The 16,516-nt window shown below is 49.4% G+C and overlaps 2 protein-coding genes across 5 annotated transcripts in view; one reads left to right on the forward strand and one right to left on the reverse strand.

Annotated features, from left to right (window-relative positions):
- dcst2 (DC-STAMP domain containing 2) overlaps nt 1-8,222 on the forward strand; it is a 67,560-nt gene extending 59,338 nt beyond the window's left edge. Inside the window, 2 exon segments of the mRNA XM_060820649.1 lie at nt 6,788-6,881; nt 7,958-8,222. Of these exon segments, the coding sequence (XP_060676632.1) occupies nt 6,788-6,881; nt 7,958-8,222 (359 nt within the window).
- Nucleotides 8,223-12,770: 4,548 nt separating this feature from the next.
- The window catches only part of LOC132805639 (zinc finger and BTB domain-containing protein 7B-like), a 91,534-nt gene continuing 87,788 nt past the window's right edge, over nt 12,771-16,516 (reverse strand). For all 4 annotated transcript variants that reach the window (XM_060820826.1, XM_060820829.1, XM_060820827.1 and 1 more), the window contains one exon: nt 12,771-16,516. This exon is cut by the window's right edge and continues 735 nt beyond it. In XM_060820826.1, the coding sequence (XP_060676809.1) occupies nt 16,252-16,516 (265 nt within the window). In that variant the 3' untranslated portion in view covers nt 12,771-16,251.

A 16,516-nucleotide genomic window follows, 5' to 3' on the forward strand; every position in this document is an offset into this window, starting at 1 on the left:
CCCTAACCTGCACATCCCTGGGCACTATGGGACAATTTAGCATGGCCAATCCACCCTAACCTCCACATCCCTGGGCACTATGGGACAATTTAGCATGGTCCATCCACCCTAACCTGCACATCCCTGGGCACTACAGGACAATTTAGCATGGCCCATCCACCCTAATCTGCACATCCAAGGGCACTACGGGACAATTTAGCATGGCCAATCCACCCTAACCTGCACATCCCTGGGCACTATGGGACAATTTAGCGTGGCCAATCCACCCTAACCTGCACATCCCTGGGCACTATGGGACAATTTAGCATGGCCAATCCACCCTAACCTGCACATCCCTGGGGCACTATGGGACAATTTAGCATGGCCAATCCACCCTAACCTGCACATCCCTGGGCACTATGGGACAATTTAGCATGGCCAATTCACACTAACCTGCACATCCCTGGGGCACTATGGGACAATTTAGCATGGCCAATCCACCCTAACCTGCACATCCCTGGGGCACTATGGGACAATTTAGCATGGCCAATCCACCCTAACCTGCACATCCCTGGGGCACTATGGGACAATTTAGCATGGCCAATCCACCCTAACCCACACATCCCTGGGCACTATGGGACAATTTAGCATGGCCAATCCACCCTAACCTGCACATCCCTGGGCACTACGGGACAATTTAGCATGGCCAATCCACCCTAACCTGCACATCCCTGGGGCACTATGGGACAATTTAGCATGGCCAATCCACCCTAACCTGCACATCCCTGGGCACTATGGGACAATTTAGCATGGCCAATCCACCCTAACCTGCACATCCCTGGGCACTACGGGACAATTTAGCATGGCCAATCCACCCTAACCTGCACATCCCTGAACATTTTTGGATCATTGGAATCTCTTTTGGGGTAGAAGTGACCTGTACAAGAAGGATAGATTGCACCTAAATTGGAAGGGGACTAATATACTGGCAGGGAAATCTGCTAGAACTGCTTGGGAGGATTTAAACTAGTCAGGTGGCGGGGTGGGACCCAGGGAGATAGTGAGGAAAGAGATCGATCTGAGACGGGTACAGCTGAGAACAGAAGTGAGTCAAACAGTCAGGGCAGGCAGGGACAAGAAAGGGCTAATAAATTAAACTGCATTTATTTCAATGCAAGAGGCCTAACAGGGAAGGCAGATGAACTCAGGGCATGGTTAGGAACATGGGACTGGGATATCATAGCAATTACAAAAACATGGCTCAGGGATGGGCAGGACTGGCAGCTTAATGTTCCAGGATACAAATGCTACAGGAAGGATAGAAAGGGAGGCAAGAGGGGGAGCGGCATTTTTGATAAGGGATAGCATTACAGCTGTGCTGAGGGAGGATATTCCCAGAAATACACCCAGGGAAGTTATTTGGGTGGAACTGAGAAATAAGAAAGGGATGATCACCTTATTGGGATTGTATTATAGACCCCCCCCCCCCGCAATAGTCAGAGGGAAATTGAGAAACAAACTTGTAAGGAGATCTCAGCTATCTGTAAGAATAATAGGGTGGTTATGGTAGGGGATTTTAACTTTCCAAACATCGACTGGGACTGCCATAGTGTTAAAGGTTTAGATGGAGAGGAATTTCTTAAGTGCATACAAGACAATTTTCTGATTCAGTATGTTCATGTAACTACTAGAGAAGGTGCAAAACTTGACCTACTCTTGGAAATAAGGCAGGGCAGGTGACTGAGGTGTCAGTGGGGGAGCACTTTGGGGCCAGCGACCATAATTCTATTAGTTTTAAAATAGTGATGGAAAAGGATAGACCAGATCTAAAAGTTGAAGTTCTAAATTGGAGGAAGGCCATTTTGAAGGTATTAAGCAAGAACTTTCAAAAGCTGATTGGGGGCAGATGTTCGCAGGTAAAGGGACGGCTGGAAAATGGGAAGCCTTTAGAAATGTGATAACAAGAATCCAAAGAAAGTATATTCCTGTCAGGGTGAAAGGGAAGGCTGGTAGGTATAGGGAATGCTGGATGACTAAAGAAATTGAGGGTTTGGTTAAGAAAACGAAGGAAGCATATGTCAGGTATAGACAGGATAGATCGAGTGAATCCTTAGAAGAGTATAAAGGCAGTAGGAATATACTTAAGAGGGAAATCAGGAGGGCAAAACGGGGACATTTGCTTTGGCAAATAGAATTAAGGAGAATCCAAAGGGTTTTTACAAATATATTAAGGACAAGAGGGTAACTAGGGAGAAAATAGGGCCCCTCAAAGATCAGCAAGGCGGCCTTTATGTGGAGCCACAGAAAATGGGGAAGATACTAAATGAATATTTTGCATCAGCATTTACTGTGGAAAAGGATATGGAAGATATAGACTGTAGGGAAATAGATAGTGACATCTTGAAAAATGTCCAGATTACAGAGGAGGAAGTGCTGGATGTCTTGAAACGGTTAAAGGTGGATACATCCCAAGGACCTGATCAGGTGTATCCGAGAACTCTGTGGGAAGCTAGAGAAGTGATTGCTGGGCCTCTTGCTGAGATATTTGTATCATCGATAGTTACAGGTGAGGTGCCAGAAGACTGGAGGTTGGCAAACGTGGTGCCACTATTTAAGAAGGGTGGTAAAGACAAGCCAGGGAACTATAGACCAGTGAGCCTGACCTCGGTGGTGGGCATGTTGTTGGAGAGAATCCTAAGGGACAGGATGCACATTTATTTGGAAAGGCAAGGGCTGATTGGGAATGGTCAACATGGCTTTGTGTGTGGGAAATCATGTCTCACAAATTTGATTGAGTTTTTTGAAGAAGTAACAAAGAGGATTGATGAGGGCAGAGCAGTAGATGTGATCTATATGGACTTCAGTAAGGTGTTCGACAAGGTTCCCCATGGGAGACTGGTTAGCAAGGTTAGATCTCATGGAATACAGGGAGAACTAGCCATTTGGATACAGAACTGGCTCAAAGGTAGAAGACAGAGGGTGGTGGTGGAGGGTTTTTTTTTCAGACTGGTGGCCTGTGACCAGTGGAGTGCCACAAGGATCGGTGCTGGGCCCTCTACTTTTCATCATTTATATAAATGATTTGGATGCGAGCATAAGAGGTACAGTTAGTAAGTTTGCAGATGACACCAAAATTGGAGGTGTAGTGGACAGTGAAGAGGGTTACCTCAGATTACAACAGGATCTGGACCAGATGGGCCAATGGGTGAGGAGTGGCAGATGGAGTTTAATTCAGATAAATGTGAGGTGCTGCATTTTGGGAAAACAAATCAGGGCAGGACTTATACACTTAATGGTAAGGTCCTGGGGAGTGTTGCTGAACAAAGAGACCTTGGAGTGCAGGTTCATAGCTCCTTGAAAGTGGAGTCGCAGGTAGATAGGATAGTGAAGGCAGCGTTTGGTATGCTTTCCTTTATTGGTCAGAGTATTGAGTACAGGAGTTGGGAGGTCATGTTGCGGCTGTACAGGACATTGGTTAGACCACTGTTGGAACATTGCATGCAATTCTGGTCTCCTTCCTATCGGAAAGATGTTGTGAAACTTGGAAGAGTTCAGAAAAGATTTACAAGGATATTGCCAGGGTTGGAGGATCTGAGCTATACGGGGAGAGGCTGAACAGGCTGGGGCTGTTTTCCCTGGAGCGTCGGAGGCTGACCCTTATAGAGGTTTACAAAATCATGAGGGGCATTGGTAGGATAAATTGACAAAGTCTTTTCCCTGGGGTCGGGGGAGTCCAGAACTAGAGGGGCATAGGTTTAGTGTGAGAGGGGAAAGATATAAAAGAGACCTAAAAGGTAACTGTTTCACGCAGAGAGTGGTATGTGCATGGAATGAGCTGCCAGAGAATGCGATGGAGACTGGTACAATTGGAACATTTAAGAGACATTTGGATGGGTATATGAATTGGAAGGGTTTGGAGGGATATGGGCCGAGTGCTGGCAGGTGGGATGAGATTGGGTTGGGATATCTGGGTCGGCATGGGGCGGGTTGGACTGAAGGATCTGTTTCCATGCTGTACATCTTTATAACTTTATGACTCTATCCCGAAAGTCCCACTTCCGACAAGAAGAGCGTATTACTCTAATAATGGACATTTTGCTCCTTCCAATCTACACACCCAGAAAATAGCACCGTCTTATTGCTCTATTAAACACTGCTCCAGGCTAACTTCATACTTACGGCTTATATTTTTAAAATCGACGCTTCAGGCAAAAGCCCTTCATCAGCCCTCCTGATGAAGGGCTTTTGCCTGAAACATTGATTTTTCCCGCTCCCTGACCTGCTGTGCTTTCCCAGCACCACTCTAATCTTGAATCTAATCTCCAGCATCTGCAGTACCCACTTTCACTTCGTATTATTAAAATTTAATCAAGAGACAGATCCCAATAAAAATATATAATCAAGAAAGAAGCCACTCTACCCAATATCGTGGATTCATAGCAAGGCTATACTTAAAACGATTTACTTATCTGTTTCTGCGCTGTGACCTCTCCCAAACAGGTTCCTTCAAGATCAGTTGTGAATTTTGATGCTCCGTTAAGTTATCCTAGACACACTCCGATGTCCAGCGATACATGAAAAGTGGGCGGCAGGGTGGCACAGTGGTTAGCACTGCTGCCTCACAGCGCCAGGGACCCGGGTTTGAGTCCTGCCTCAGGCGATTGACTGTGTGGAGTTTGCACGTTTTGCGTGGGTTTCCTCTGGGTGCTCCAGTTTCCTCCCGCAGTCCAAAGATGTGCGGGTAAGGTGAATTGGCATGCTAAATTGCCCCTAGTGTTAGGTAAGGGGTAAATGTAGGGGTATGGGTGGGTTGCAGGTCAGTGTGGACTTGTTGGGCCAAAGGGCCTGTTTCCACACTGTAAGTAATCTAATCGAAATTCAAACAGCTTTATATTTTCAAAGTTCAAAAAAATGCAACAGCATATAAAAAGTTGTTCCTGGAATTCAAGAAATCACCTCCAACACCTAAAATATCTCAGAAAAGGAGCAGCCTGTTACAGTCAGAAATTGCCAGCACTTGACTCATATCCCTCCAAACCCTTCCTATTCATGTCCCCATCCATGTCATTGAACCAGCCTCCACCACTTCCTCTGGCAACTCATTCCATACACGCACCAGCCTCTGTGTGAAAAAGATACCCTTAAGTCCCTTTTATATATTTCCCCTCTCACTCTAAACCTATGCCCCTCTAGTTCTGGACTCCCCCACCCCAGGGAAAAGACCTTGCCTATTTATCCTATCCATGCCCCTCATGATTTTACAAACCCCTATAAGGTCACTCCTCAGCCTCTGACACTCCAGGGAAAACAGCCCCAGCCTGTTCAGCCTCTCCCTGTAGCTCAAACCCTCTGAATCTGGCAACATCCTTGTAAATCGTTTCTGAACGTTTTCCAATTTCACAACATCTTTCCGATAGGAAGGAGACCAGAATTGCACGCAATATTCCAACAGTGGCCTAACCAATGTCCTGTACAGCAGCAACATGACCTCCCAACTCCTGGACTCAATACTCTGACCAATAAAGGAAAGCATACCAAACGCTGCCTTCACTATCCTATCTACCTGCGACTCCACTTTCAAGGAGCTATGAACCTGCACTCCAAGGTCTCTTTGTTCAGCAACACTCCCTAGGACCTTACCATTAGGCCCTGCCCTGATTTGCTTTCCCAAAATGCAGCACCTCACATTCATCTAAATTAAACTCCATCTGCCACTTCTCAGCCCATTGGCCCATCTGGTCAAGATCCTGTTGTAATCTGAGGTAATCTTCTTTGCTGTCCGCTACACCTCCAATTTTGGTGTCATCTGCAAACTTACTAACTCTACCTCTTATGCTCACATCCAAATAATTTATATAAATGATGAATCCAGTGGACCCAGCACTGATCCTTGTGGCGCTCCATTGGTCACAGGCCTCCTCTGAAAAGCAACCCTCCACCTCTGTCTCTGATCTCTCTTTCTTACTAGTGGGTGGCACGGTGGCACAGTGGTTAGCATTGCTGCCTCACAGCGCCAGAGACCCGGGTTCAATTCCGACTCAGGCAACTGACTGTGTGGAGTTTGCACATTCTCCCACTGTCTGCGTGGGTTACCTCCCACAGTCACAAAGATGTGCAGGCCAGGTGAATTGGCCATTCCAAATTGCCCATAGTGTTAGGTAAATGGGTAAATGTAGGGGAATGAGTGGGTGGCAGGTCGGTGTGGACTTGTTGGGCCAAAGGGCCTGTTTCCACACTGTAAGTAATCTAATCTACTCTGCACCCTCTCTGAGTTGTAACCCCCCATTCCACGTGCTCTCTAATATGCTTTTTCGCTGTCCACTACATCTCCAATTTTGCAGTTACCCTTGGGTAGAATCGAACCTAGGTCCATGGCGCCGTGAGGCAGCAGCGCTAATCACCGAGCCACTGTGATGCCCTGGCATGCCATGACCCAACCATACCCAGGTCTCTCTCTCTCCTGCTCTTACCGCCTGCCGTTGGGCGTCTGTCACAAGGGTAGGCGTGCAACTTGACTTGTCAGGTGGCTTTTGCGAGCGTGGCTTTTCTGTGGACGTCAAGTCCCTGGATTGGGAGCCTCAGGGTCGCGGGTCCGTGTGCCACCACAGCCCTGAGGGAGAGAATTGTCTAGCGGTAAGATGAAACCTGAAGTGGGAGCGAGAGCAGTTGAGCGCAACGGCCAATTCCTGTGTGGTCCATTGTGAGAGACAATGCAAAACACTGACACACACAGACACACACTAACACGCCCCCTGCTTGTTCAAGTCCCTCTGACCCTCGTCTGAACCAATGCTTGATCCCCCTCTAGGGTTCTACTGCACTGACTGCTACCAGCACATGAACAATATCTGTTCAATCTGCATGGGACCACTGTCATACCAGGGAGACATTGATGAGGAGGTGTAAGTACCATGAGTGTCGTTCTTTGAGTCAACGGCGTGTTTCCCTTTAGACTTGCGGGTGTCACTGAGGCAGCATGTGTGATCGGCCCCTCAACACTCCTTTTGGAAGATGGCTGTGTACCGTCTTGGAGAAACACACCAGTCCCCCGTGTGGTGCAGGGGCACCATGTATTGTCAGGGAGGGAGCTCCAGGCTTTGGAGCCTGTCTGTGGTTTACCGTGGAGATTGGGTTATTTTGGAGTCCGATGTCAGGTTTGTGAGCAACATTCAATATTTGCGCTGGAATACTCAGCCTTGGAAAGAGTCCGGGATCACAGACCTCACGGCGAACCCACCCCAACCTGCACATCCCTGGGCACTACGGGGCAATTTAGCATGGCCAATCCATCTAACCTGCACATCCCTGGGGCACTATGGGACAATTTAGCATGGCCAATCCACCCTAACCTGCACATCCCTGGGCACTACGGGACAATTTAGCGTGGCCAATCCACCCTAACCTGTACATCCCTGGACACTATGGGACAATTTAGCATGGCCAATCCACCCTAACCTACACATCCCTGGGCACTACGGGGCAATTTAGCATGGCCAATCCACCCTAACCTGCACATCCCTGGGCCCTATGGGACAATTTAGCATGGCCAATCCACCCTAACCTGCACATACGAGGACAGACACTACGGATAATTTCTTATGGCCAATGCACACTAACACGTGCACATCTTTGGACAGCGAGAGGAAACCAGCAATCCCTGATGAAACCCACGCAGTCACGGGGAGAACGCGCGAGCTGCACTCAATCACCGCGGCTGGAACGGAATCAGAGTCCCTGGCAGCTGACCGCTGGACCAGCGTGCCACCCACCTCCTCTGCCTTTTGGTGCCCATCTGAAGGAGGGGTGGGGGTGGGGAAGAAGAGGGATGATTGTTTGGGATCTTGATGTGCACTATCGCAGAGATGTTGAGGGCGGGGGGGTGGGCGTGAAGGTCATTGGCGGAGAGGCGGTACGGGTTCCCCTCTCGGAGTGAATGGCCTTGCGAAACCTTAATCTCCTCCCTCCCCTCCCCTCCAAGGGACTCCAGCGACTCCGGCAAAGTGCAACTGTGGCTCAACGCCCTGGAAAAGATGAAGAGCCGACAGGACAAGGCCAAGCGGGAACGGAGGGCGCTGCGGGCTCTCCTGAAGCAGAGGATCCGGGCCGCACTCTACGAGAACCTGGCCACCACCGGGGAGAAGCAGGCCGCGCTCAGGGCCGCCCTCCTCGGACGGGAGTCCACAGGCCCTTCCAGCGATGGCCTGGAGTCCGCAGTCCCTGGGCGACGCAGTGACAAAAGGTAACAGCACCAAGGAAATGTCAGGAGGAACCTTTCGCACGAGGAGCCCATTATGTGCGGCCAGGGTGGTTAAGAAGGCTTGCCTTCACTGCTCACACCTAGGAGCTGGTATGGCATGTTCAGGTCAAACAGGAGGCATCTTCTAGAGAACTATGTGCAGTTCTGGTTCCCCTGTGACAGGAAGGATATTGCAATTTTTGAGGTTTTTGCACTGAAGGCGTATATACTTAATGGTAAGGTCCTAGGGAGTGTTGCTGAACAAAGAGACCTTGGAGTGCAGGTCCATTTGGATGTGAGCATAAGAGGTAAAGTTAGTACATTTGCAGATGACACCAAAATCGGAGGTGTGTGGTGGACAGCGAAGAAGATTACCTCAGATTATAACAGGATCTTGACCAGATGGGCCAAGGAGTGGCAGATGGAGTTTAATTCAGATAAAGGCGAGGTGCTGCATTTTGGGAAAGCAAATCTTATCAGGACTCACACACTTAATGGTAAGGTCCTAGGGAGTGTTGCTGAACAAAGAGACCTTGGAGTGCAGGTTCATAGCTCCTTGAAAGTGGAGTCGCAGGTAGATAGGATAGTGAAGGCAACGTTTGGTATGTTTTCCTTTATTGGTCAGAGTATTGAATACAGGAGTTGGGAGGTCATGTTGCAGCTGTACAGGACATTGGTTAGACCACTGTTGGAATATTGTGTGCAATTCTGGTCTCCCAGTTATAGGAAGGGTGTTGTGAAACTTTTAAGGGTTCAGAAAAGATTTACAAGGGTTGGAGGGTTTGAGCTACAGGGAGAGGCTGAACAGCCTGGGGCCTGTTTTATCTGGAGCGTTGGAGGCTGAGGGGTGACCTTATAGAACCATGAGGGGTGTGGATAGAGTGAATAGACAAGGTCTTTTCCCTGGGGTAGGGGAGTCTAGAACTAAAGGGGCATAGGTTTAGGATGAGAGGGAGACCTAAGGGACAACTTTTTCACACAGAGGGTGGTACGTGTATGGAATGAGCTGCCAGAGGAAGTGGTGGAGGCTGGTACAATTGCAACATTTAAAAGGCATCTGAATGGGCATGTGAATAGGAAGGGTTTGGAGGGATTTGGGCCTGGTGCTGGCAGGTGGGACTAGATTGTGTTGGGATATCTGGTCGGCGTGGACAAGTTGGACCAAAGGGTCTGTTTCTGTATATCTCTATGACTCTATTTGTAGTTCTGGTTGTAAGTTTGCTTGCTGAGCTGATAGGTTTGTTCCCAGACATTTCGTCACCACGCTGGGTAACATCATCAGTGAGCCTCTGGTGAAGCGCTGGTGTTACGTCCCGCTTTCTATTTATGTGCCTTGGTCCGTTAACGTGGCTTATATCATTTCCAGCTCTTTTTCCCAGAGGTTGGTAAATGGGGTCCAAATCAATGGTGTTTATTGATGGAGTTCTACTTCGAATGCGGGATATTAAACACATCGATCTGGACCCCATTTACCAACCTCTGAGGAAAAGGAACTGGAAATGAAATCACCCACTACAACAGACTATGACGCATAAATAGAAAGCGGGACAGAACACCAGCGCTTCACTGGTGGCTCACTGATGATGTTACCTAGCACGGTGACAAAACGTCTGAGAGCACATCTACCAGCCTAGCGAGCAAACGTACAACCCAGGTCAGCTAATTATCAAGCTGGAGAGGGTTCAGAAGAGATTTACCAGCATGTTGCTATCAGTGGGGGGGTTTGGGTTCTAAGGAGTGGTTGGGACTTTCTTCTTTTCACTGGAGCGTAGGTATTCAGGTTTATAAAATGACGAGGGACATACAGAGGTTGAATAGCAGGTGTCTTTTCCCTTGAGTGGGGGATTTCAAGATAGGGGCGCATATTTTTAAGCTGAGAGGAGAAAGGTTTAAAGATTCGAGCAATTTTTTTTTTAAATACAAAGTGGTTAGTGTGTGGAAAGTACTTCCAGTGGAAGAGGGATTAAAGTTATGTTTAAAAGACATTTGGATAGGCACAGGAAGAGGAAATGTTTCGAGGGATATGGGACAGGCGCAGGCAGGTGGGACTAGATCAGTTTGGGATTATGGTTGGCACGGACTGGTTGAAGTGTCTGTTTGCGTGCTGCGAGACTCTATAAACCGATTCACCCTCCCCCCCCCCCCCCGCCCACCTCTCAAAATAAGGCCTGGGGTGAAGGGCCTCGGATTTCTACTCCCCTTTCGACCTGCTCAGAATTTAACAGCTTCAGACAGGGCACAGGTCATCCGTGTGCCGTAGCATTGGCTGCCTCATCAAGCAACAGGGTGGCACAGGAGCTGAGAAGCCCCTCCGCTAGGTCATAGTATCCCTAGTGTGGAAGCAGGCCATTTGGCCCATTAACCCTCCGAAGAGCATCCCACTCGGCACGGACTGGTTGGGCCATAGGGTCTGTTTCCACCATGCTGTGCGACTCTGCGAAAGGGATAGGTCGGGATAATGGGGCACAATGTAAGAAAACACGGGAGTGTCCAGGAGGATAGCGGCAAAGCATACTATTAAAATGGTGAGAGATTGCCGAGCTCCGAGGTGCAGAGGGATCTGGGCATCCTAGTGCATTAATCATGAAAGATTGGTGCATGGCTACGGCAAGTAATTTGGAAAACCCATGCAGGGTGTCCCTGATTTGCAAATGTCCGACTTACTGATGCGATCCCATTCGTGGTCAGAACATTTCAATTCAGACTGTGTCATTTGGGGATAGAGGTAGGGGTGGTCGTGGAGGTCTGGGAGACCCTCCCCCACCAAAATAAAACTGCTGGCTATGGACGGACCGGAGGATTGGAACCAATTGAAAAACACCACAACCGAGATGGAGGTGTTTTTAAATTGGGTTAAGGGAACTGAGGAATAAGGAACCGATGAAAAAAAATGTTCTCTGATCGAATGGAGGGAAAAGGTCAAAAAGATTGAGTTACTGTCGACCAGGCTCAACAAGATGGCTGAATGGGCCTCCTTCTGTGTAACAGGCTCGAGGAGAGGGCTGAATGGCCTCCTGTTCCTGTGTAACAGGTTGGAGAAGGGGGCTGAATGGCCTCCAGTTCCTGTGTAACAGGTGGTTGCAGAACATGGCTCAGAAACCCTTGCGCACTTCACTAATGGAAACGTTTCATCTCCCAACGTTTCTTTTCCGCCTGCCCCTACTTTCCCTGCTCCCCTTGCACCCACTCCCACCCCGGCCCGGCAGTGAGAGCGAGCCGGATTTCGGGTACCAGGAGAAATCGCCGGAGGAGGAGACGAGCCCGGAGGAGCTGTACGACCCCAGCGAGTTCATCACCAAGAGGAGCGGCCGGGACCTGGTCACGGTGGCCGACCTGGAGTGGGCAGAGAGGCGGGGGCACCGGCGGCAGGATACGCCCTCCCTCAGTGGCAGCGGCAGTGAGGCTGGCTCCCTGAGGGACGTGCGCGTGGACACGGCCAGCACCAGTGGCACCACAGTCACCGCTCAAGCGCAAACGCCCCTGACCTACACCCACATGGACGAGGACTGGAAACTGGTCCTGCCCGAACTCAAATAGGGCTGACGGGTAGGGGGCGGGAAGGGAGGGAGTCACGTTTACCCACGTCATACACGGCAGATATCGGTGGGGGATGTGGGGGAAGGGAAGGAGTCACGTTTACCTACGTTACACACGGCAGATATCGGTGAGGGATGTGGGGGAAGGGAGGGAGTCACGTTTACCTACGTTAGACACGGCAGATATCGGTGGGGGATGTGGGGGAAGGGAAGGAGTCACGTTTACCTACGTTACACACGGCAGATATTGCTGGGGGATGTGGGGGAAGGGAGGGAGTCACGTTTACCTACGTTATACACAGCAGATATCGGTGGGGGATGTGGGGGAAGGGAAGGAGTCACGTTTACCTACGTTATAAACAGCAGATATCAGTGGGGGATGTGGGGGAAGGGAGGGAGTCACGTTTACCTACGTTATACACAGCAGATATCAGTGGGGGAAGGGAAGGAGTCACGTTTTTTACGTTATACACAGCAGATATCGGTGGGGGATGTGGGGGAAGGGAAGGAGTCACGTTTTTTACGTTATACACAGCAGATATCGGTGGGAGATGTGGGGGAAGGGAAGGAGTCACGTTTACCTATGTTATACACGGCAGACAAATACAGGTCCCAGGGAAATAACTGCACTCCATCACCCCTCATTTCCTATGGTCCGATAGGGTGAGGGCTGTGGAGCAGCTGGAATGGGGGGAGCGGCACTGTCAGACCGTGCCACTGTAAATGCCTCCAACTGAATAAAATAATATTTGATCGTCATTGACTGGTTGAGAACTTGATCTTGTTGTGACACAGAGAGTGTGTGTGGGGAGGGGGGGAGAGAGAGAAATTAAAGTTGCACGCAAATCAGGACAAAACTGCAAGAATACCGTATCTTGGGAGGGGTGCAACAATTTATTCTGCGGGAGATGAGGGCTCCCACTTTCTCTCCCCGCTGAAGAAAACAAAATAAAGCATTTAATGATCTGAAATGAATCACAACTGAGCTGATGAACTGAGAGACACTCGTGAAAAGCGGCTGAGAGATCAAAATTTATTTCCACTACCCATCAGTGATAAACAGGCCACCATCATTAAGGCACATTCTTTATCGTTTTAAAAAGTAAATCAGTATTTACAGCCAGCACAAGAACGCACGCGCACACACAAATAAAAATTAAAATCATCTTGCATGATATAACAAGTGCATTCTTAATGTCAAAAACGCCAAAATCTCATCCTGCAACCTAATAAAAATTCTTGACGTCAAATCAAATCTCTCTTGGAAGGGTTAAAAACTTGCGAGGAATGTCCTGTACCACAAGACCACGGGGGATCTGGACCCCAGGTGTGATACAGTTTGCAAAGCCGGGTCGCTGGGCAGAAACCCGGGTGGAGGTTGGGGGGGGGGGGGGGGGGGGGGTTGGAGGGAGCTAAACATCAAACAAACAAATGAACAAAACTCGATAAGGTGCACAAAGGAATCCCCTCCAAAAATCAGGTCCACAGGCTGGAGAGGTACAATTAAGCTAAAGGGGTTGGGGGGGAGGGGGACACATATTAGAGGTTAAAGTGCAACTAGGCTATGGTCTAAACACCGAACAGAAAGACTGACAGTGCAGCAAGTGCAAGAGTTGGAGCTATGCTCCAATGGTCAAGTTTAACAACGTCAAGGGCACCAGCCTCCTACTACCCTCAGCGGGAGGTACCAGCATTTGTAAGCCCACTACCGCTCACTGCGCATACATTCCATTTCCAGCAGTATCACCCGCCCCGACCCCCCCCCCCCCCCCCCCCCCGGGAGGAGGGAAGGGGGTGTTGTCCAGGGGTCCAGCCACCAAGTCTGCCCCTGCCGTGCCTTTCAGCAGAGTCACCCACATCTGCCTCGTTGGCGGCTCCTTCAGGACAATGTGGGAGACACCCCTCCTCCCTCTCCCCCCACCCCCCAGCGTGGACCCCGCACCCAAGTCCCGGCGTTTTAATACGAACCTTTGCCCTCCTTGGCTGGGATGCAATTCTCCATCCAGGGTCAGAAAGCAAGGTGGGGGGAAGCAGAGCACAAGGTCAGGGACAGGGGAAAGCTCCCTCTACGCTGTCCCCCTCATCAAACACTCTCAGGACAGGGACAACACTGGGTTAGATACACAGTGAAGCTTCCTCTACACTGTCCCCCCCCATTCCAGGGACAGCACCGGGGTAGATACAGAGTAAAACCCCCTCTACACTCTGCCCCCATCCCAGGGACAGGGACAGCACCGGGTTAGATACAGAGTAAAGCTCCCTCTACACTGTCCCCCCATCCCAGGGATAGGGACAGCACGGGGTTAGATACAGAGTAAAGCTCCCTCTACCCTGTGCCCCCATCCCAGGGACAGGGACAGCACCAGGTTAGATACAGAGTAAAGCTCCCTCTACACTGTCCCCCCATCCCAGGGACAGGGACAGCACGGGGTTAGATACAGAGTTAAGCTCCCTCTACACTATCCCCCCTATCACAGGGACAACTCGGGATTAGATACTGGGAACATTACCAAATCCCCCCCGAGCTCCATAAGAAAACAGAAAGTGCTTTTTGACATTTCTTTGTCAGGCTGAGGAGTATGTGGCCCTGACCAACAGTCCCCCCACCATCATTATAAAATGATGTCACAGTGTCCGGTAAACGAGGGAGGAGCAACGCCCCGCAGTCCTGGCTCACCACTGGGTGAGCAGTGACCGGGAGCCGTCGTCCGCCACTTGCATTGGTTTGGAACCGGGAAAGTGCACACTGGGCAAACTGCATGCCTCTAGGGAGAGGGGGAGGGCGGGGGGAAAGGAGTTGGAGAGGGAAGGAGGAAGACAGAGAGAGAGAGAGAGAGAGAGAAAGAGCATTAAAAAGAGGCAGCAGTCTACAGCAGACAATCAAATCTGAAAAGATTCAAGATTTCAAAACCTTGTGTATCATATAAAAGGTTCAATTTCCGATCAGTAATTAAATAAAGTTGTTACTATATTTGCTGATAATATTTCACATTCACACACATGCATAGGGCAGCAACATTTATAACTTTTAATATAATTTTATACATAATTTAAAATATATTAATATTTCAAATCTACCTTCACTCTCATCACCCTGAGGACAGGTGATAAACTAGTGGAATCACATCTGTTTTCTCAACGGTTCAGAATTTTATTTTTGTTTTGGTGAGCTGGTTCTGCAAGTGGTTATTAACCGCAAGCAGAGGCGCAGAGTTCTAGGTGAGAGCTGTGCTCGGTTCTCCAGAGAGGAGGGATGATTGATTTTGTGAGTGTGTGTGTGTGTGTGTGTGTGTGTCGGGGGTGGGTGGGGGAATTCAGCGGGGAAGATGTGACAAAGGCCAAACGGAGACCATCCTGTGGATTTGGAAACGATGGCTACGCTGGCTGGACATGTAGAGCCAAGTGCAAATGCTTTGCCCTTTTCAGAAACGGCAGGTCAGCAAGGCCCGAGAGTGGCAGCTCCTCACCCGCACCACATGATGCAACAATTGCACCAACGTAGGCTAACTCTAACTCTCCGGGGAAAGTTGCTTGGCAGCTTGTGTGTGTGTCTCCCCCCAGCTCGCTCCCCTGGACTGCCTGATACCAGTACCCATTCAGGGGCGACATTCCTCCAGGGATGTGCCCAATGCTTGTGCCTGTGTGTTGGGCATCACATCAGACACAAATGGCTTCTCGCTGCCAAAGTGAGAACATTCAAAGACATGTAACGCCCAATTATCTCAGACACACACACACACACACACACACACACACACACACACAGTCACAGGTACAGACATGTCAGATGCTCACACATTTTCACACCTCCATGCACACATTCACTCAGCCACACATTTACAAAAGCACACACACACACATTCACTCACTCACCAAATGCAGACACAAATATTTACACACGTGTACACATTCATTCACACAAATGCATGCACACACACGCACGTTTAAACATGTACAAAGACATTGACTCAGACACAAATGCATACACATTTACACATGCGTACACATTCACACAAACATACGTGCACATACGTGCACACACTTGCACAGTCACGACCACATGCACACTTACACACACATTCATGCACACAAACACATGCATGCTTGTACACTTGCACAAGTCCACGCACATTCACTCACACAGACACATGCACACACTGCACACTCGCATGTACACACATACATGCACACATTCACTCAGACACACACAAGTACACACACTCACTTGCACTTTACGCAAGTACACACACAGACATTCACTTAGACATATACAAACACACACAAAAACAGTGTTTCATTGCAACAGTTGCCACTTATCTCAGAAACATTAAAAAGGTGCATAGAGGCAGACACTTGTCCTGAACGGCTTAAAGCATATTTTTTTTAAAAAACCCTGCCTCCCACAGCCTGCTTCACAGTCTCACTGAAGCAGATAATATGCAAAGGTTTGAGCAGGGGAGGTTTGCAGCAATCTATAAAAAAAAACTGTGCTTGGTCAGATTATGAGGGATCCACCAGGATGTCTTCCCCTGGCTGACTATTCCACTTGACAGTGCTGTGGCCCCAATCTCGCAAGTCATCCTGGTCACTGTCTCCTTCTGTTTGTGGGGGCTCCACTGTCATCCTGTATCGCTCTGGGAATGTGCCGTCTAGTCCCAGACGTCCCCCCCTGATCCTGGATCCCTGAGGAAAGGTACAATCTATTGCCAGAGGCTCCTTCTTCATCCCATATCTCTCTGGGATCGCACCATCAATCCCTGGGGAC

The sequence above is a fragment of the Hemiscyllium ocellatum genome, chromosome 50, assembly GCF_020745735.1.
Source record: "Hemiscyllium ocellatum isolate sHemOce1 chromosome 50, sHemOce1.pat.X.cur, whole genome shotgun sequence".
NCBI lineage: Eukaryota > Metazoa > Chordata > Chondrichthyes > Orectolobiformes > Hemiscylliidae > Hemiscyllium > Hemiscyllium ocellatum.